This window comes from Ornithorhynchus anatinus, chromosome 5 (genome assembly GCF_004115215.2).
Source record: "Ornithorhynchus anatinus isolate Pmale09 chromosome 5, mOrnAna1.pri.v4, whole genome shotgun sequence".
Classification (NCBI taxonomy): domain Eukaryota; kingdom Metazoa; phylum Chordata; class Mammalia; order Monotremata; family Ornithorhynchidae; genus Ornithorhynchus; species Ornithorhynchus anatinus.
In genome coordinates this window covers 72,332,963-72,351,944 of record NC_041732.1, presented here as the reverse complement: position 1 = coordinate 72,351,944, position 18,982 = coordinate 72,332,963, and the positions used below count along the sequence as shown (strand labels likewise).

At 45.5% G+C, this 18,982-nt stretch overlaps 1 protein-coding gene across 4 annotated transcripts in view; it reads right to left on the bottom strand.

Annotated features, from left to right (window-relative positions):
* The window catches only part of ACOT7 (acyl-CoA thioesterase 7), a 173,484-nt gene that overhangs the window by 128,451 nt on the left and 26,051 nt on the right, over positions 1 to 18,982 (bottom strand). For 2 of the 4 annotated variants that reach the window (XM_029065892.2, XM_029065893.2), the window contains exons 1-2: positions 18,682 to 18,901; positions 10,919 to 11,036 (exon numbers count right to left, since the gene is read on the bottom strand). In XM_029065892.2, the coding sequence (XP_028921725.1) occupies positions 10,919 to 11,036; positions 18,682 to 18,704 (141 nt within the window). In that variant the 5' untranslated portion in view covers positions 18,705 to 18,901. Of the gene's footprint in view, positions 1 to 10,918; positions 11,037 to 18,681; positions 18,902 to 18,982 lie in introns of those variants that run through there. The other 2 variants (XM_029065890.2, XM_029065891.2) reach the window with 1 other exon arrangement.

Here is an 18,982-nt window from a genome sequence, read left to right as displayed (position 1 = left end):
ACCCTCCCACAACCTGCCATACAGACCCAGGCCCCAAAGCCAGGAAAGGCAGGAGCAGCTGCTGATGCTGGGATCCTCCAGGAGGGCCATGCTGTCCTGTTACTGTCCTGTTACAGGAGCAGCGTGGCAATAACTGATGGGATTCAGATCAGGGTCTTCTGCCACTTCCCCAGCTTTGCCACCCTGTCCTCCTGCCACCCACTAACCCTGTCACTGTGCCTCGATTTCATCTACCTCGCCGCCGACCCCTCACCCATGTCCTGCCTCTGGCCTGGAACACCCTCCCTCCTCAAATCCAACAGGCAATTACTCTCCCCTGCTTCAAAGGGCACATCTCCAAGAGGCCTTCCCTAAATCCCCCTTTTCCTCTTCTCCCACTCCCTTCTGAGTCACCCTGACTTGCTCCCTTTTTTCCTCCCCCTGCCTAGCCCCACAGGATTTATGTATATATCTGTAATTTATTTATTTATACTCATGTCTGTCTTCTTCCCTCTAGATTTTGAGCTCATTGTGGGGAGGGAATCTGTTTATGGTTGTATTGTACCCTCCCAAGCGCTTAGTATAGTGCTCTGCATAGAGTGCTCAATAAATACAATTGAATGAATGAATGAATGAATGAAAGATAGGTGACTACTATATTGGCTCTTGGTGGCAGATCTGGAGAAGTGGCAGGGGATCCCTCTCTGACCCCAGCCAAGAGATATCACTTGGCCAAAAGGCTAGAACAGAAAAGAATGTGTGAGAAAGAGCACACAATAATAATGATAATAATAATAATAATGATAGTATTTGTTAAGCATTTACTATGTGCCAGGCACTGAATGAAGCTCTGGGGTAGATACAAGCAAATCAGGTTGGACACAATCCCTATCCCACATGGGGCTCAGAGTCTCAATCCCCATTTTACAGATGAGGTCACTGAGGCCCAGAGAAGTGAAGTGAGTTGCCCAAGGTCACAAAGCAGACAAGTGGTGGATCTGGGATTCGAACCCACAACCTTTTGACTCCCAGACATGTGCTCTATCCCCTGCAACATGCGGTAGGTGGCCATATCTGATCCCTAGCAGCTCCCAAAGGCCTCCAGGGTCAACTCAAGATATCCCTAGGACCCATCACCCAGCAGCTACCTTTCATCTCAACTCTGCAGCCTAATTTGCCTGGGAGAGTCATTCAGGCAGCAGCTGTCCAGCATGGGATGGATGTGCTGCCTCATCCCTGGGCAGTGTTTGGCTAGGAGGCTGTGGGCCAGATATTTCAGCACCAGTAAGTAGTACTAATAATAATGTTGGTATCTGTTAAGCGCTTACTATGGGCAGAGCACTGTTCTAAGAGGTGGGGTAGATACAGGATAATCAGGTTGTCCCACATGAGACTCACAGTCTTCATCCCCATTTTACAGATGAGGTCACTGAGGCACAGAGAAGTAAAGTCACTTGCCCAAACAGCTGACAGGTGGCAGAGCCGGGATTTAAACCCATGACCTCTGACTCCCAAGCCCGTGCTCTTTCCACTGAGCCACAATAATTGTGGTATTTGTTAAGCACTTACCATGTGCCAGGCACTGTATTAAGCGCTGGGGTGGATATAAGCAAATTGGGTTGGATACAGACCCTGTCCCACGTGGGGCTCAGTCTCAATCCCCATTTTACATATGAGGTAACTGAGGCCCAGAGAAGTGAAGTGACTTGCCCAAGACTACACGACAGACAAATGGCAGAGCCAGGATTAGAACCCGTGACCTTCTGACTCCCAGGCCCATACTCTATCAAGCTCTGAGCTTGGAACCCCTAGCAGCTTTGCCAGTCCCCTTCCTGCCCGCTGAAGTCTTTCTCCCCATTTCTTCCTTCCCTAATCCCTTCTCCCCCAAGGAATGGTCTCTATATTCTTCCCTACCATTTGCAAAGTGGAGAACTTCTCTGAGTGCTTAGTAGACTGTTGTGCACACTGTAAGTGGTCAACAAATACCACACTGATTGACTGATTGATTAGAAATAAAAAGATGACTATCACTTACGCATAGGTCAGGGCAGATGGCAGTGACCGTAAACTCGAACAGCAACCCACTCCCTCTGACACAGTGCATGCCCAGCAGTAATTTTAATACGGTCTAGAATGAACTCCTCCATTGAACGTCCCAAATAGCCACCACCTTGGTAGGCTCAGGAAGCCTGTGATTGCCATATAAAATGGTGATAGCTTGAATCAAGAGACAGAGCCACACTCGGCTCCTCCCTCCCTTTAGCCTAGGGCTGAGAGCTGCAGCCCCGACTGCCCCTGACTGGATTAATCTGTGTTTGCATTTTACAGAGAAGCAGTTTGGCCTAGTGGAAAGAGCCTGGGCCCAGAAATCAGAAGATATGGGTTCCTATTCCAGCTCTGCCCCCTGTCTGCTCTGTGACCTTGGGCAAGTTACTTAACTTCTCTGGGCCTCTATTAATGGGGATTAAGACTGTGAGGACCATGTGGGACAAGGACTGCATCCAATCTGATTAGCTTGTATCTACCCCAGCACTTTGTACAATGCCTCGCACATGGTAAATACTTAATAAATACTATTAAAAAAAAAACCTGCATCCTGCTCCATGAGAGAGGGTTGAAAGGATGGTTTATCTCCCTGTTTCTTTCTAACAATTATCTTGTATCTACCCCAGTACTTAGTATAGTGCCCAGAACACAAATGCTTAAATACAATGAAAAAACAACAACACTGAAATCAGTCGATGGTATTTATGGAGCCCTTACTATGTTTAGAGCACTGTACTAAGTGCTTGGGAGAGTTCAATAATAATAATAATAATAATGATAATATTGGTATTTGTTAAGTGCTTACTATGTGCCAAGTACTGTTCTAAGCACTGGGGTAGATACAAGGTAATCAGATTGTCCCACGTAGGGCTCACAGTCTTCTTCCCCATTTCACAGATGAGGGAACCGAGGCACAGAAGTTAAGTGACTTGCCCAAAGTCATACAGCTGACAAGCGGTGGAGGCAGGAATAGAACCCATGACCTCTGACTCCTAAGCCCGGGCTATTAATTTGCCCATATTCCTAGTATGTAAACTCCATGAAAGAAAAGATTTTGTTTTCACATGCTTTACTCAGAGTTTAAGCCTAAAATACTATGAGTGGTTACTTAAGATAATTGTATAATAGCTTCTAGAGCAATAATTGTATTTATTAAGTGCTTACTGAGTGCAGAGCACTGTACTAAGCAGAGAGAATTGGGTAAGGATGTCTCTGTTGCTGAATTGTACTTTCCAAGAGCTTAGTTCAGTGCTCTGCACACAGTAAGCGCTCAATAAATACGATTGAATGAAGGAGTATACAAGTGGGAATTAGACATGGACCCTGCCTCTATAGACATTATCCATAATCACTTGAGTATTCAGCTTTAGATATACACATGAATACATTTTAAATAAATCACTTGTGAGAAAGACTGGCAAACTGGAGCTGAGCCAAATGCCTTTTTGGGGGGCACTGAGGGGTGGGCAGGTGGCATTTGTTAAGCAATTAAAATGTATCAGGCACTGTATGAAGTGCTGGGGTAGACACAAGCCAATCAGTTTGAATACAGTTCATGTCTCACTTTACATTTGCCCCATTTTACAAATGAGGTAACTGAGGCACAGAGAAGTGATCTGCCCAAAGTCTAGGGGAGATAAGTGGCAGAGTCAGGATTAGAACCCAGGCCCATGCTCTATCCATTAAGCTTTGCTCTGTCTGCCTCCCTTGACAATTTTTAAATTCACCAATTGCCTTTCATCCATTATTGCTGCCTCCCAAACTTAGCTCTTAAGGCATAACCATCACTATATCCACAGAGAGGCCCTCCAGGCACTCTTTTATAGGCAGCCTCAGGTTTCCTAATGAAGGGCAGTACTGTTCTCCATCATCAAAGAGGAATTTCCATAAAAAAAAAAAAGAAAAGAAAAAAGGAAATCTCAACGTTAAGCTCTTCACTTGGGAGACTGACCTAAAGAGGAAGAGCAAAAGTAAGTAGCAGTGGAACTTTTCTCAGGGGTAAGATGCTCGTGAGTTACATTAAGAAAGTGTTCGGGATTTACAGAGGGAAAAGGATTTTTTTCCTCTCTGCCCTTGGAAATTGGTCTTACACAAGCCAAGTGATAAACCAATAGCACCACCTAATGGAATCTGGGAGGATAAAACAATGGATGAGACACGTGTGTTCTTAGCCAAAAAAAGAGAAAGGTCTAAATAATGCAGACCTTAATCTTCAGGAGACTGGCCTAGTTCACAGAATCACTGAAATAGACGAGAGGGGAAGAAAGAGATTAAAGGGAGAGAGAAAGAGAAAAAAGAAAGAGAGAGAGAGGGAGTGTGTCTGTCTGTCTCCTTGGTTCTTTTCCGAAAGCGATTTTGGGGGAAAGGGGAATCGGGGAAGAATGGGGAATCTGGGAGGAGTCTGGTTTTCAGCTACTAAAGCCTTTCAATAACAGATACTATTTTCAAGGTAAAAGCTGAGGAAAACCCTTGTTAATACAGAAACCCATCTAGAATCTACACCTTACAGAGACTAGCAAATTACGAGCCAACTTGAAAGGAGCAAATATTTGATTAGCAAATTACCATTGGGCTTAGCAAGGGCAGATATTTGGTTACTAGACAACTGACCTATATGAGGACTTTAGTTTGTTAGTGAGCTGTCAATACCCTTAGCAGAGGGATTCCCAAGTCCTTCTGACTAGGGCCATATGCCACATGTCACGGTACTTTATGTGGTCCACAGATTTTAGTATATTTGTGATATAGAACGCTTTGAAAAATATTTATAAATGTAGATGCTGGCTGAAAAGAGACATGAAATGGAACTTTAAAGATATGCTATAATCACTGATATTTTATGAAAGGTGAATTTCTTTATGCTGTACTATGTTTTGAGCCCCTCCACAATGACATTTGGGAACCTTTCCTTAGGCAACGGTATCAGTATAGGGCACAGTTTCAGAAATATCATCTGGTTGTACTGAGAGAGATTTAGTGCCAATCCTATTAGATGTGGTTACAGTAAGCAATGGGAAATGCTGCCTTGAAAATTGGGGGAATCATAGCTCAGGAGCAAGAGATAGCCTTGAGAGCTAAAGGACCCCTGGATCAAGCCAAGAGACCCCAGAGCTAAGAGCCTATGTGCCAAGATTCGGCAGAGAGAACTGCATCTAAGGAAACAGATGCAGTACCTCCAGCTAAATTAAGAGAGACCTGGAAGATAAAAAATGGCCCAGACCAGAGGTAAAATATAGTAGGGACAGAGGGGATGTTTGCCCCATCCCTTCTTCCCTCCCTGATCCCCATCCTCAACTGTTCACGGTACAATGGCTTCTTCCCCACTGCTTTCAAATATGTTCCTATCCCTCCTAGCTCCCCCAAAAGACCCTCCCTTTTGACCCCTTGGCTCCCTCTAGTTTTCACCCCAACCCTGTCCTACCATTCCTCTCCAAACTCCTTGAGCAAGTTGTCTGTACCCACTGCCTCCTCTTCTTCTCCAACTCTCTCCTTGACCCCCTCCAATATGGCTTCTGGCCCCTTCACTCAGCAGAAATTGCCCTCTAACACATCACCAATGATCTCCTTCTTACCAAATCCAAGAACCTCTATTCCATCCTAATCCTCCTCAACCTCTCAGCCCACTTCGACATTGTAGACCACACCTTTATCCAGGAAACATTTCCAACCTTGGCTTCACTGTCACTGTCCTCTCCTGGTTCTCTCTCTCTAGCCACTCATTCTCAGTCACCTCCACAGGCTCCTCCTCTGCCTCCAATCGCCTAACTATGGCAGTTCTTCAAGGCTCATTTCTGGGTCCCCTCCATCTACACACACTCCCTTTGGAGAACTCATTCTCTCCCATGGCCTCAACTACCCTGAGAATGATTCCCAAATCTTCATCCCAGCCCCAGTGTCTCTCCTCTGCATTCTCGTATTTCCTCCTGCCTACAGGACATCTTTACTTGGATGTCCCACCAACAACAAACTTAACATGTCCAAAACAGAACTCATCTTCCCACTCAAACCCTGTCCTCCCCTGACTTTCCCATCACTGTAGCCAGCACCACCATCCCCCATCTCATAAGCCCATTGTCCTCGACTCATCTCTCTCATTCAACCCACACATTCAATGTCACCAAATCCTGTTGGTTCTACCTTCTAAACATCACTAAATCCTCCTTTTTCCTCTCCATCCAAACTGCTACCATGTTAATCTTAAGCACTTCTCCTATTTCACCCTGATTACTGCATCAGCCTCCTTGCTGGCCTCCCTGCCTCCTGTGTCTGCCCACTCCAAACCACACTACATTCTGCTGCCTGGATCACTTTTCTACAAAAATGTTCAGTCCATGCTTCCCCACTCCTCAAGAACCTCCAGTGGTTGCCCATCCACATCCACCAAAAATGCGTGGCTCAGTGGAAAGAGCCTGGGCTTCGGAGTCAGAGGTCATGGGTTTGACTCCCGGCTCTGCCACTTGTCAGCTGTGTGACTGTGGGCAAGTCACAACTTCTCTGTGCCTCAGTTACCTCATCTGTAAAATGGGGATTAACTGTGAGCCTCACGTGGGACAATCTGATTTCCCTGTACTACCCCAGCGCTTAGAACAAATACCAACATTATTATTATTATTATCCTAACCATGGACTTTAAACCACTCAATCACCTTGTCCCCTCCTATCTTACCTCCCTGATTTCCTACAACAATCCAGCCCCCACACTTCACTCCTCTGCCATCCTATTCACTGTACCTCAATCTCCTCTATTTCGCCACTGATCTCTCATCTGCATCTTGCCCCTGGCCTGGAATGCTCTTCCTCTTAAAATCTGCCTCACTCTCCTCACCTTCAAAGCCTTATTCATTGATTGTAATGTCAATGGGAAGCATTGGGAAGCATCAAGGAAGAGAAAAAAATAAATCAATCATATTTATCGAGTGCTTACTGTGTGCAGAGCACTGTACTAAGCACTTGCGAGGGTACATTATAACAGAGTTGGAAGACATGTTTCCCATTCACAAGGAGCTAACAATCTAGATGGAAAAACATATGAATATAAAGAAAATATCCGTATGTACATAAATGCTGTGGAGCTAAGGATGGGGTGCTTAAAGGGTACAAATCCTACCAAATCCAAAGGGTACAAGGATGACGCAGAAGGAGTAGAGGAAATGAAGGTTTAGTCGGGGAAGACCTCTTGGAGGAGATGTGATTTTAATAAGGCTTTGAATATGGAGAGAGTGATAGTCTGTCAGATATGAAGGGGGAGTGAATTCCAGGCTAGAGGCAGGAGGTGGGCAAGGGGTCGGAAGCAAGATAGACGAGATCGAGATACAGTGAATAGGTTGGCATTAGAGAGGTGAAGTGAGCATGCTGGGTTGTGGGAGGAAGTCAGAAAGGTAAAATAGGAAGGAGTAAGATGACTGAATGCTTTATTGCTAAAATCTCCCTTGCTTCTCCATCCAAACTGCTACTCCATTAATCCAAGCACTTATCCTATCCCACCTTGATTCCGCTGACCTTGGTGACTTCCTTGCTGACCTCCCTGCCTCCTGTCTCTTCCCATGTCAGTCTACACTTCACTCTGCTGCCCGGATCACTTTCAGTCCATGTTTCCCCACTCTTCAAGAACCTCCAGTGGTTGCCCATTGACCTCCACATCAAACAGAAACTCCTTACCAATGGCTTTGAAGCACTCAATCACCTTCTGATTTCCTACTATAATCCAGCCCATACACTTCACTCCTCTAATGCCAACATACTCACTGTACCTGGATCTCATCTATCTCATCACTGACCCCTCACCCATGTCCGTCCTCAAGTCTGAATCTCCCTCCCCTTTCCTATTTGACAGACCATCACCCTCCCCACCTTCAAAGTCTCATTGAAAGCACTTTTCTGAGGCCTACCCCGACTAAGCCCTCATTTCCTCTTTTCCCACTCCCTTCTGCATTGCTCTTGCACTTGGATTTGTACCCTTTCTTCACCTCATCCTTGGCCCCACAGCATTTATGCTCCTATCAGTAATTTATATTAACATCTGTCTCCCCCTTTTAGACTGTAAAATGGCTGTGGATAGAGAATGTATCTACCACCCTATTATACTGTAGTCTCTCAAGAGCTTAGTGCGGTGTTCTGGATACAATAAATGCTTAATACAATTAATTGATTGACTGTAAGGTGTGAGGTGGATGGTCAACCATTGGAGGTTCTTGAGGGATAGGGAAACAGACTGAACAATTGTGTAGAAAAATGATCCAGGCAGCAGAGTGAAGTATGAACTGGAATGGTTGTGTTTATGGTTGTTTATGCTCTCTCTGAGGAAGGAAGTTGAATATTTATCTTACTTAGGAAATCTTTCACAAGTGTCTCTACAGTTATAGTGGAAAAAAACAATTTCTCACTGCCCTTGTGACAGAAGTTTCTTATTTTAAGGATGGGGATTCCCAAAGAAGGGTTGTTATGGGATTCCTTATCTATGACAAGAAGATTTCACAAGGCCAGTTAATGTTTTGATTCAGACTCACATACAGTAAAAATTCTCCTGTTTGTAGCAGACATGCAGACACAGAACGTAATCAAAAGTTAATAGACCCCAAACCAGCTCACAAGCCTGAGTCAGCTACAAAAAGCATTTCCTTAGAATAATTGTAGTATTTAAGCACTTCCTATCACTCAGTCAATGGTATTTATTGAGTGCTTACTGTGCACAAAGCACTGTACTAAACGTTTGATAGAGTACAAGACAGCAGAGTTGGTAGACATGTTCCCTGCCCACCAGAAGCATATAATCTATATAGAGAGAGACAGACATTAAAATTACCAGTACGCACATGAGTGCTGTGGGGCTGAGGATGGAGTGAATATCAAGTTCTTAAAGGACACAGATCCAAAGATATATATGATGCAGAAGGGAGAAGGAGATAGGGAAATGAGATTTAGTGGGGGAAGGCCTCTTAGAGGAGATATGATTTTACTAAGGCTTTGAAGGTGGGGTGAGTGATAGTTTGTCATATATGAAGGGAAGGGAGTTCCAGGACAGAGACAGGACATGGGTGAGGCCTTGGCGGTGAGACAGACGAGACTGTGGAACGATGAACAGGTTGGTGTTGGAGGGGCGAAGCATGCAGGTTTTGTTGTAGGAAATCAGTGAGGTAATATACGAGCGGGCAAGCAGATTGAGAGTTTTAAAACTGATGGTAAGGAGTTTCTGTTTGACACGGAGGTAGATGGGAAACCATTGGAGGGTTTTGAGGAGTGGGGAGATGTGAAATGGATGGTTTAATAGAAAAAAGATCCTGGCAGCAGTGTGAAGGAAGGACCGGAGTGGGGAGAAACTGGTAGCAGGGAGGCCAATATACAGTGTGCTAAGCACTGAAACTGTACTAAGTGCTGGGGTACATATAGGATAACTAAGTCAGACACAGTGTCTGTCCCATATGGGTTCACAGTCAAAGTAGGATGGAGAACAGGCATTGAATCCCCATTTTACATTTGAAAAACTGAGGCACAAAGAAGTTAAGAGACTTGTCCAAAGCCAGGCAGCAAGCAAACGGCAGAGTCGGGATTAAGACCCAGGTCCTCTGACTCCCAGGCCTCTGATCTTTCTACTAGGCCCTACTGTTCCATGGTAAGCACAATCTAAAGGGGTAGACCAGCAGAGGGAACTGGTCTCACCTATAGCTCTGCCTAGCAGTGACATAGGGCACAACTGAGGAACAGCAGAAGACCACAAAGAGTCACTGATATCCTTGCCTTTCTTTCTGGTAAGTGACCTTTCAAAGACTTAAAATATAGGAGCCAAGGATTTGCCCAAGCCTCTCATTTCTTGGCCAGGAAAAAGACTCCTAGGTCATCTGTGAAAATGTGGGTTTTCTAACATTTAGTCTAAACTTTAAGTATTCAACTCTATTCCCACAAGAGAAAGGCAATAGGCTTAGAAGCCACTTTTCACAAATAGATATGGGCCTCCCAGTCTTTCCCACAAGGTGGCAGCTGCAGAGGCAAGGAAGGGACTGAGATTTGGATTTTTACAGCACCTAAAGTCCAACGGAGGCTGCCAAAGAGGATGGCCCAGCAAGATGGCGAGTCAGAGACTAGAGAACAGACTCCAGACACGCACATCTGCCATCAGCATTCCTCCGTGAAAGCAGAAAGGGCTTTACTAATGCTATCCTCACCTGCATAGTAACCAGGCACTCATTCATTTAAGGAGAGAGGGGTAATTATTCATACATAAAAAAAGAGAAAGCACTCTGAAAATGGGGTTCTTTAGCCTTTGAGCGCAATGCCTTCTGTAAAAATGATGTCCCAGGGCCTCTTTGACGGGGCCCAGGCCACTGAGCATGGAAAGAACATTTGCCCCTCAGAGGAGAAACAGTGTGGCCTAGTGGAAAGAGCAAGGGTCTGGGAGTCAGAGGACCTCGGTTCTAATCCTGGCTCTGCAACTTGCCTGCTGTGTGACCTTATGCAAATCACTTCACTTCTCTGGGCCTCAGTTACCACATCTGTTAAATGAGGATTAAGACTGTGAGCCCCATGTGGGACAGAGACTGTGTCCAACCTGATGATCTTGTAACTATCGCAACGCTTAAAACAGTGCTTGACACATGATAAGCGTTCAATACTATTATTATTATTATTAAGATAAAGTAGATTATATGAGTACTGCCAGCAAAATAATTTCAGTCATTCAGTTGTTTTTACTGAGTGCTTACTGTGGGCACAGACTGTACTAAGTGCTTGGGAGAGTGCAATATAACAATATAACAGACACCCCCTCCCCCCTACCCCAACAAGCTTCATGGTGGGGGAGGGGGTGTCTCACACATAGAAAGGACAAATAAGGAAGCCTGGTGCTTTTCCATGTAGTCTCAGCTAGAAGCTAGAGATGGATTATCCCGTTAGTACTTACTCCTTTGTGGCTGTTACAGTGCCGGGTACTGATGATAGCCCCGGCCTCCTCAATCATTTTCAAAATGGTCCCTCCGTGGACATTCCCTGCAACGTTGGCATCATCTGGGCGCATTATTCTACAGCAGAAGGGGAGAAAGAAAAATAGAGTGAAGCCTCCTGGAGTAGCACTGGATATGGAATCAACACTGTTAGACCATCTCCCCGCAACCCGCTCACCCAGGTCAGTGGAAAGACACCGCAACAGGAAAGTCAATAGATAATGGCCTAAATTGTACACCTACAGAATCTAGAGGGCAGAGGAATAAGAAATGTTTAAATGTTTAAAGAGTTTATCTTCTTAAGCTCATTATAGGCAGGAACGTGTCTGTTTATTGTTATACTGTACTCTCCCAGAGCATTTAGTACAGTGCTTTGTACACAGGAAGTGCTCAATAAATGATTGAGTAAATGAATCAATAATAATAATCGTATTTGGTGAGTGCTTATTATGTATCAAGCACTGTTCTAAGCACTGGGGTAGAAACAAGATCATCAGGTTGGACACAGTCCCTGACCCACAAGGGGCTCACAGCCTTAATTCCACTTTACAGAGGAAGTAACTGGGGCCCAGAGAAGTGAATGGATTTGCCTAAGGTCAAAAAGCAGATAAGTGGAGGACCCAGGGTTAGAACCCAAGTCCTTCTGACTACCAGACCCGTGCTCTATCCACTATGCCACGCTGCTTTAAGCAAAGTGGAAGAGAAAAGAGCCTGGATTAACACCCATGAGCCAATTCCCTGCTTTTCTCCTTTCCACCTGACGGTGCAGACTGAAAAAGGAGGAAATGAGCTCTCTCTGTGCTATCTGGAAGGAGGGAAACAGAAAACTTTGGGAAGCAGAAAGAATTCTGTTTCCAAGGCTTTTTTATTCCCAGTTCCCTTGTCTAGCACTATGTATCTAGCACTGTTCTATGCATTTGGGAGATAAAACTTAATGAGGCTGAATATAGTCCCTGTCCCACTTGGGGCTCAGAACCTAAGTAAAAGGGAGAACAGGTATTCAATTTGCATGGGGCAGCTGAGGAAACTGAGGCACAGAGAAGTTAAGTGACTTGCCCAAGGTCACAGAGCAGACAATTGGAAGAGCTGGGATTAGAACCCAGGTCCTCCAGTTCCCATGCCTTTGCTCTTTCCATTAGGCCATGCTGTTTCCCACTTTGGTGGGTCAGCAGGCAGTTTTGTTTTTCCTTCTTTCTTTAATGGTATTTTAAAAATGCTTACTATGTGCCAGGCACTATACCAAGCACTGGGGTAGATACAAGGTAATCAGGTTAGACACAGATCAGACCACATTTTTACACTCACAGTCTTCATCCACATTTTACAGATGAGGAAACTGAGGCACAGAGAAGTGAATTGACTTGCCCAAGGTCACAGAGTAGCAAAGTGGCAGAACTAGGATTAGAACCCAGGTCCTTAACTGGATGGGTCTTCTGGTCTAAACTGGACAGAAAAACACTCCAAAGCCATTTTCCTCTCTAAGAATGATTACTGGGCCAAGAAATTCAGTGGGTTTACACTAAAATGAACGTTGCAACTCTGCACAAACTCTTTTTTATTTCCCTACCTTGAGCCAACCCATTAAAGTCTAGCAGACCATTATCTCTCGGCTCCATCTCACCAAGTCTACATCTGACTAAGCACACTAAATAGGTAGATTCCTTCTGCATCAGAGACTCTAGATCGAGAGTTCATTCATTCATTCAACCATATTTATTGAGCACTTATATGCAGAGCACTGTATTAAGCACTTGGAAGAGTACGATACAATAACAGACATTCCCTGCCCACAATGAGCTTACAGTCTAGGTGGGGGTGGAGAAAGACATTAAAATAAATACATTACAGATATGTATGTAAGAGCTGTGGAGCTGGGAGAGGGGAAGAACAAATAGAGCAAGTCAGGGCAAAACAGAAAGGAGTGGCAAAAGAGGAAAGGGGTGCTTAGTCAGGGAAGGCATATCTCCTCCAGGATTGGGGGGAGAGTAATTGTCAGCCAGATTTGAGGAGGGTGGGGCATTCCAGGCCAGAGATAGGACATGGGAGAGGAGTCAGTAGGGAGATAGATGAGATCAAGGCACAGTGAGAAGGATAGCATTAGAGGGGCAAAGTGTGCAGGCTGGGTTGTAGTAAAAGAGAAGCGAGGTGAGATAGCATGGGTAAGGTGATTGAGTGCTTTAAAGCCAATGGTTAGGAAATTTTGTTTGATGCAGAGGTGGACGGGCAGCCACTGGAGTTTCCTAAGGAGTGGGGTGACACGTCGTGAATGTTTTGTAGAAAAATGATCGGGGCAGCAGAGTGAACTGGAGTGGGAACTGTGGAGTGTGAACTGGACTGCAGACCGAACTGTGGAGTATGAACTGGAAATGGACTGGAGTGAGAAGAGACAGGAGGCTGGAAGGTCAACAAGGAGGTTGATGCAGTAATCCAGGCGGAATGGGATAAGAGATTGTTTTAATGTGGTAGCAGTTTGGATGGAGAGGAAAGAGTGGATTTTAGCGACGTTGGGAAGGTGGGACCAACAGGATTTAGTGATGGATTGAATATGTGAGTTGAATGAGAGAGAGGAGTCAAGGATAACGCCAAGGTTATGGGCTTATGAGACAGGAAGGATGGTGGTGTCATCTATGGTGATGGAAAAGTCAAGGGGAGGACAGGGTTTAGGTAGGAAGACGGGGAGTTTTGTTTTGGACATGTTAAGCTTGAGGTGATGGGAGGACATTCAAGTAGAGAGGTCTTGAAGGCAAGAGGAAATGTGAGACTGCAGAGAGGGAGAAAGATCAGGGATGAAGGGCAAGGAATGTGCCCACTAATTCTGTTGTATTGTACTTTTCCAGGAGCTTAGTATAGTGCTCTGCACATAGTAAGCACTCAATACCATTGATTGACTGAACCACTGGAAAGTGACCACACAGAAAGACTATGACCAGGATCTGCTCCCAATATGCAAGAGAAAGGCTCCCTTTCATGAATGACAGGAAGTGAATTTTGAACAGATTATTTAGTTGTAAACAATTAGAACCGACTGACCCTGTTTGCAAGGTTTTTCAGAGGCAATTTAGCCTCCACCTTAGACTTACTCGGACACTCTAATTAGTCAGATTTCCATTCCCTCAACAGAGGAAAAGGCCGGGCTCTCAGCCAAAGCTGTCAGTGTGAAGACCTTGGCCTGGGGCCTAATTTAGGGGATGAGACGGGCATGCTCCAGGGTAAAAGCCAGGAAAAAAGAAATCAGTCCCATTTGTGTATTCTAGGATTCAGCTATATCTCCAGTGGCAGAGAAGGCCACAGCCTGAGGCTGGAACGAAGGCTCTTCTGCTCGATTCCTTAACAAGGCCTATCTTGAGTCAAAAACAGCCATCTCTCAAAGATTAGGGACAGAGCACTAACCCAGATAATCTACAAACTTGCTTTGAACATTTTCTCCAAGGGCAGCTAATGAGCAACTGATTTGAATTTCACCTCCTCTCCACTGAACACAAAACATGCAGAAGGGTGCCGTGGGTTATCTGGATCCAGAGTCACTTCCATTACAATGCCGGCATTTTAAAGGGCCTTAGGTGTTACTCTAGTAGAAACAGGAAAAACAGAATTCCCTTCAACTTCTGTGATAAACCAACCTGCTCTACCTGAACAAAGGGTTGAGAAGGTGGAGATGGCAAAAACAGGTTTGAGAACACAGGCCGGTTCACTTCACCCCATTTCAGGACCTGCTCTGAGGAGTCTTTGCCGCTTACTTGGCTTTGATTTAGGGAGGAAGCAGGCCTCAAGCTGCAGCCTTTAGCCCTCAGTAACAGCTGGAGTGAGAGCCTGGGCCCAGTGGATAGGGAGTGAGAGCCTGGGCCCAGTGGATAGAGCATGGGCCTGGAAGTCAGAAGGACCTGGGTTTAAATTCCAACTCTACCACTTGTCTGCTGTGTGACCTTAGGCAAGTTACTTAACTTTTCTGGGCCTCAGTTCCCTCATCTGTAAAATGGGAATTAAGACTGCGAGCCCCACATGGGACAGGGAATGTGTCCAGTCCGATTAACTTGTAGCTACCCCAGTGCTTAGTACAGTGCCTGGCACATAGTGAGCGCTTAATACCATTAAAAAACCCCATAAAAAAACTTTGTAAGCAGCTGTCCCTTAACAAAGCGCTCACAACTAAAGAGCTCTTCCTCTCCTCCCCTGAGTCCTAGTGTGACCAGTCATCTGGTTTTAGAACACCTAGTCCATTTACAGCTGCTCTGAACCCCCTAGCCAATTCAGACTGTGAGCCCGGTGTTGGGTAGGGATTGTCTCTATCTGTTGCCGAATTGTACTTTCCAAGCGCTTAGTACAGTGCTCGCCACACAGTAAGCGCTCAATAAATATGATTGCATGAATGAATGAAAGATGTGGCACCAGACGCCTTTTTGTCCAGCAGTCTCATTTTTCAGCTCAGCCTCCTTCGGCCACATCCCCAGTGGCGGAGGTCCATGGCTCAGAAGAGGTGCGTATAGTAAGAGGGACCTGGAAAGGGAACACAAGGACTTCCAGAGCAAGGGTGGTGGAAGGAACACAAGGAACTCTCAGAGAAACACTCTAGGATAGGGCAGCTCCAGGAACACATCCACAAAAGGCCCAGGTGACATCACATCTACAAAAACATTCAGGACTTGTTTCCTCACTCCTCAAGAACCTCTAGTGGTTGCCCATCCACCTCTTAATCAAACAGAAACTTCTCACCATTGGCTTCAAATCACTCAATCATCTTACCCCTTCCTACCTCACCTTGCTACTCTCCTACTACAACCCAGCCCTCATGTTGCTCTTCTAATGCCAACCTTCTCATTGTACTTTGATCTCTTCTCTCTCACCGCTGACCTCTCATCCACATCCTGCTTCTGGCCTGGAATGCGCTCCCTCCTCATATCCGACAGGTAATTACTCTCTCCTCCTTTCAAAGCCTTACTTAAGCCACATCTCCTCTGAGAGGCCTTCCCCGACTAAGCCCTCCTTTCTTTTCTTCATCTCCCTTCCGTGTTGCCCTGAGTTGCTCCCTTTATTCATCCACCCTCCCAGCCCCACAACACTTATGTACATAACTGTAATTTATTCATTTATATTAATGTCTGTCTCCCCCTCTAGGCTGTAAGCTCACTGTGGGCAGGGAACACTAATTATGGCATTTGTCAAGCACTTACTATATCCAGGCACTGTACTAAGCACTGGATGTGTCTGTTATATTGTTATATTGTCATCTCCCAAGCACTTAGTACCGTACTTTGCACACAGTAAGTGCTCAATAAATACGATTGCCTGACTGCAGCAGACCCAGTGTATAACGTATTATGTCATGTGTGTCTCCTTACTTAACACTGGAGAGAGCCATCAGTGGACCCCCTACCCATCCCAAGAAAGTCCTCTCCCCTCTCACTCTGCTTTCTGTCTCCTCGACCCTAGGAGGCAGTTAAAAACAGGCAGCAAAGATCAGCAGAACTTGCGGAAGGGAATACCAGCTCCAAGGGTGGTGCCAATATGATCAAATGTGTCTTTTCTAGTTGTAGGAGCCCCCAAGATGCTGAAAAAAACCAGATCACACAACTGCTTTCCCCTCCCTGAAATGAGCTAAAACTATCCAGGTGAAAAAGGAAGGAAGAGGAGAGACATGTGGAAATGATAATAATAATTTTAGCATTTATTAAGCACTTATTATGTGCCAAGCATTATACTTAATGGTGGGGTAGATACAATATAATCACAGGGCTCACAGTCTAAGGTAGGAGGAAGAACAGGTTATGATCCCCATTTTACAAATGAGGGAACTGGCAAAGATGTGAAGTAATTGACCAAGGTCACACAGCAGACAAGCGATGGAGATGGGATTGGAACTCGGGTCTTCTGATTCTCAAGCCTGTACCCTTTCCATTTGGCCATGTTGCTTCGCTATAATTTTCCTAAACTACCCCTAAGTGTTCAGTCCTCAAAGGAAGAATTCCATCACGGCCCCCACCCCTCCCTCCACTCCCGCTCGCTTAATGGACTGCCGTGGGACTGAGTGCAGCACCCTGATCCCATACTCACTGTTTCCTTACCCCATGCAAAGGGGACCATGAGTGGGTGGTGGCAGCAACAACAACAGCAAGTCTGACCCCGTCAGTCCTCCCCAGCAGCATCAGCAGCTTGGAGCTGGCTGGGCTCGTGGCCAATATTCCCCGAATCTGATAGGAAAAGCCAGCCCTAAAATTAAAGTATCGCTGGGTGAAATCCATGGTAACCAGGGGAAGGTTAGGGCTCGGGGGGTTTTTGGGTTCCTCTTTACAATAACTGCAACCAAAATAACTGTAAGAGACGGAAGATGTGAAGGCCGAATTTAGAGGATTTATTTCATGCTAAAAATACAGGCTTTCTGGAAAGTCCTCTCGGGGCTTCCACCTGTTTGGCGGAGGCAGGAAGTTGTCTCCCTGGGCAGCTCATCGTGTCTCCATGTCTGAAGCAGGGAGCAGCACCGTGGCCAACTTTTAAATACCCTTCAAAACACTCTGAGGGTGTAGGATGGGGTGCTACCTACTGGTTTAGCTAGGTTCACAATTGAATGAACCAACATACCACTAAGGAAATGCAGCAGCGTGGCTTTGTGGAACGAGGAACTGGATCCTAATCCCGGCTCTGCCACTGGCACGCTGTGTGACCTTGGGCAAGTCACTTCACTTCTCTGGTCTCAGTTACTTTGTCTGTAAAATGGAGATTAAGAACTGGTAGCCCTATGAGGGATAGGGACCGTGTCCAACCTGATTAACTCGTATCTACCTCAGCACTTCAGCACTTACAACAGGGCTTGACACACAGTATACGCTTAACAAATATCACTCAAAAAAAAAAAAAGAACATCCCTACATTGCCTGCTGTGGAGCAGGAGAAAAAAGGATCAAAGAACAAAAAGACCAAGACCCAAATTAAATCCTAATCCTTTCAATGACTACAGCAATATTCTGAAGAGAGGGATCCACATGGTAGGCGACCAGGCCATAGATTCATGACACCTCTGCCTCGTGGTCATGAAGAAACTTAACAAAATTCCCCACTTAGCATGGCTGTTTCTCCTACCTAAATGCTACTCTATTAACTTAATTCTCAAGTTAAAATGAGTCATAATTTGGTAGAGATTTGGAAAGTGAAGCACAAGCAGAGTGCTATGAAAAATAAAACTGTTGAAAATAAAAGAGCCAAAGATACCTAGAGCAAATATTAAAACGCCTGCTAATACTCTTAGGACTATATACTCTGCTAGTCTGTGCCAGTGTAGAGCACAGTAAAAATCATTCCATATGAGAGAGAGAGACTTGAAAACTGAGCTAAAATGATAAGGTGCGCCCTTATCATACATTGGTCTTGAGAGAAGCATCGCTCTCTGACTTGTCAGAAATCCAGTCTGATTTCCACTCTACAAGCACACGCGGGTCAGTCAGTGGTTCGATTTCCTGCTGTTGCTCTCGTTAAGAGAAACATTTAGCTTTGTCCGTGCTGTGGGGACTGGTTCCAGGAAGTCAGTCAGGGTTGCAAACCAGACAGAGCCAGGACTCGGCTCTCCATTTCTGCACCGTCTCCCTGCCCAGCCCTGAGAGCTGACGGGGGGGGGGGGCACACCATTCTGCACTTTCTATTCACCCCACTACTGCTCTTAACAATTTCATAAGCATAATCCCTGGCAAGCCACCTTCGTGCAACTGGCACAAAGAGGTCCTGGAGCATACGGTACCTGCTGAGGTTGTAGGTCACCATCCCTGCTGTTGAAAAGATCGAATCCTGTGAAGCAGCGCACTAAGCCGGGCAGGGATGGGAAGCAGAAAGCACTACCAGCTTCAGTCATTCATCATTTGTAGTCACACAGCCCGTGAGGTCATTCCTGATGCAATGGCTGTCAGCCTCCCAATCACACTGTGTTTGGTGGAGAGCACACTGGCTTCCTGTCCTACCCAATCTAACCAGGAAGACTGCGTTTGGCCAATCAGAAAGCTCTCCTGAAAGCCAGTTGTCATAGGAACCTCATTTTATAAATA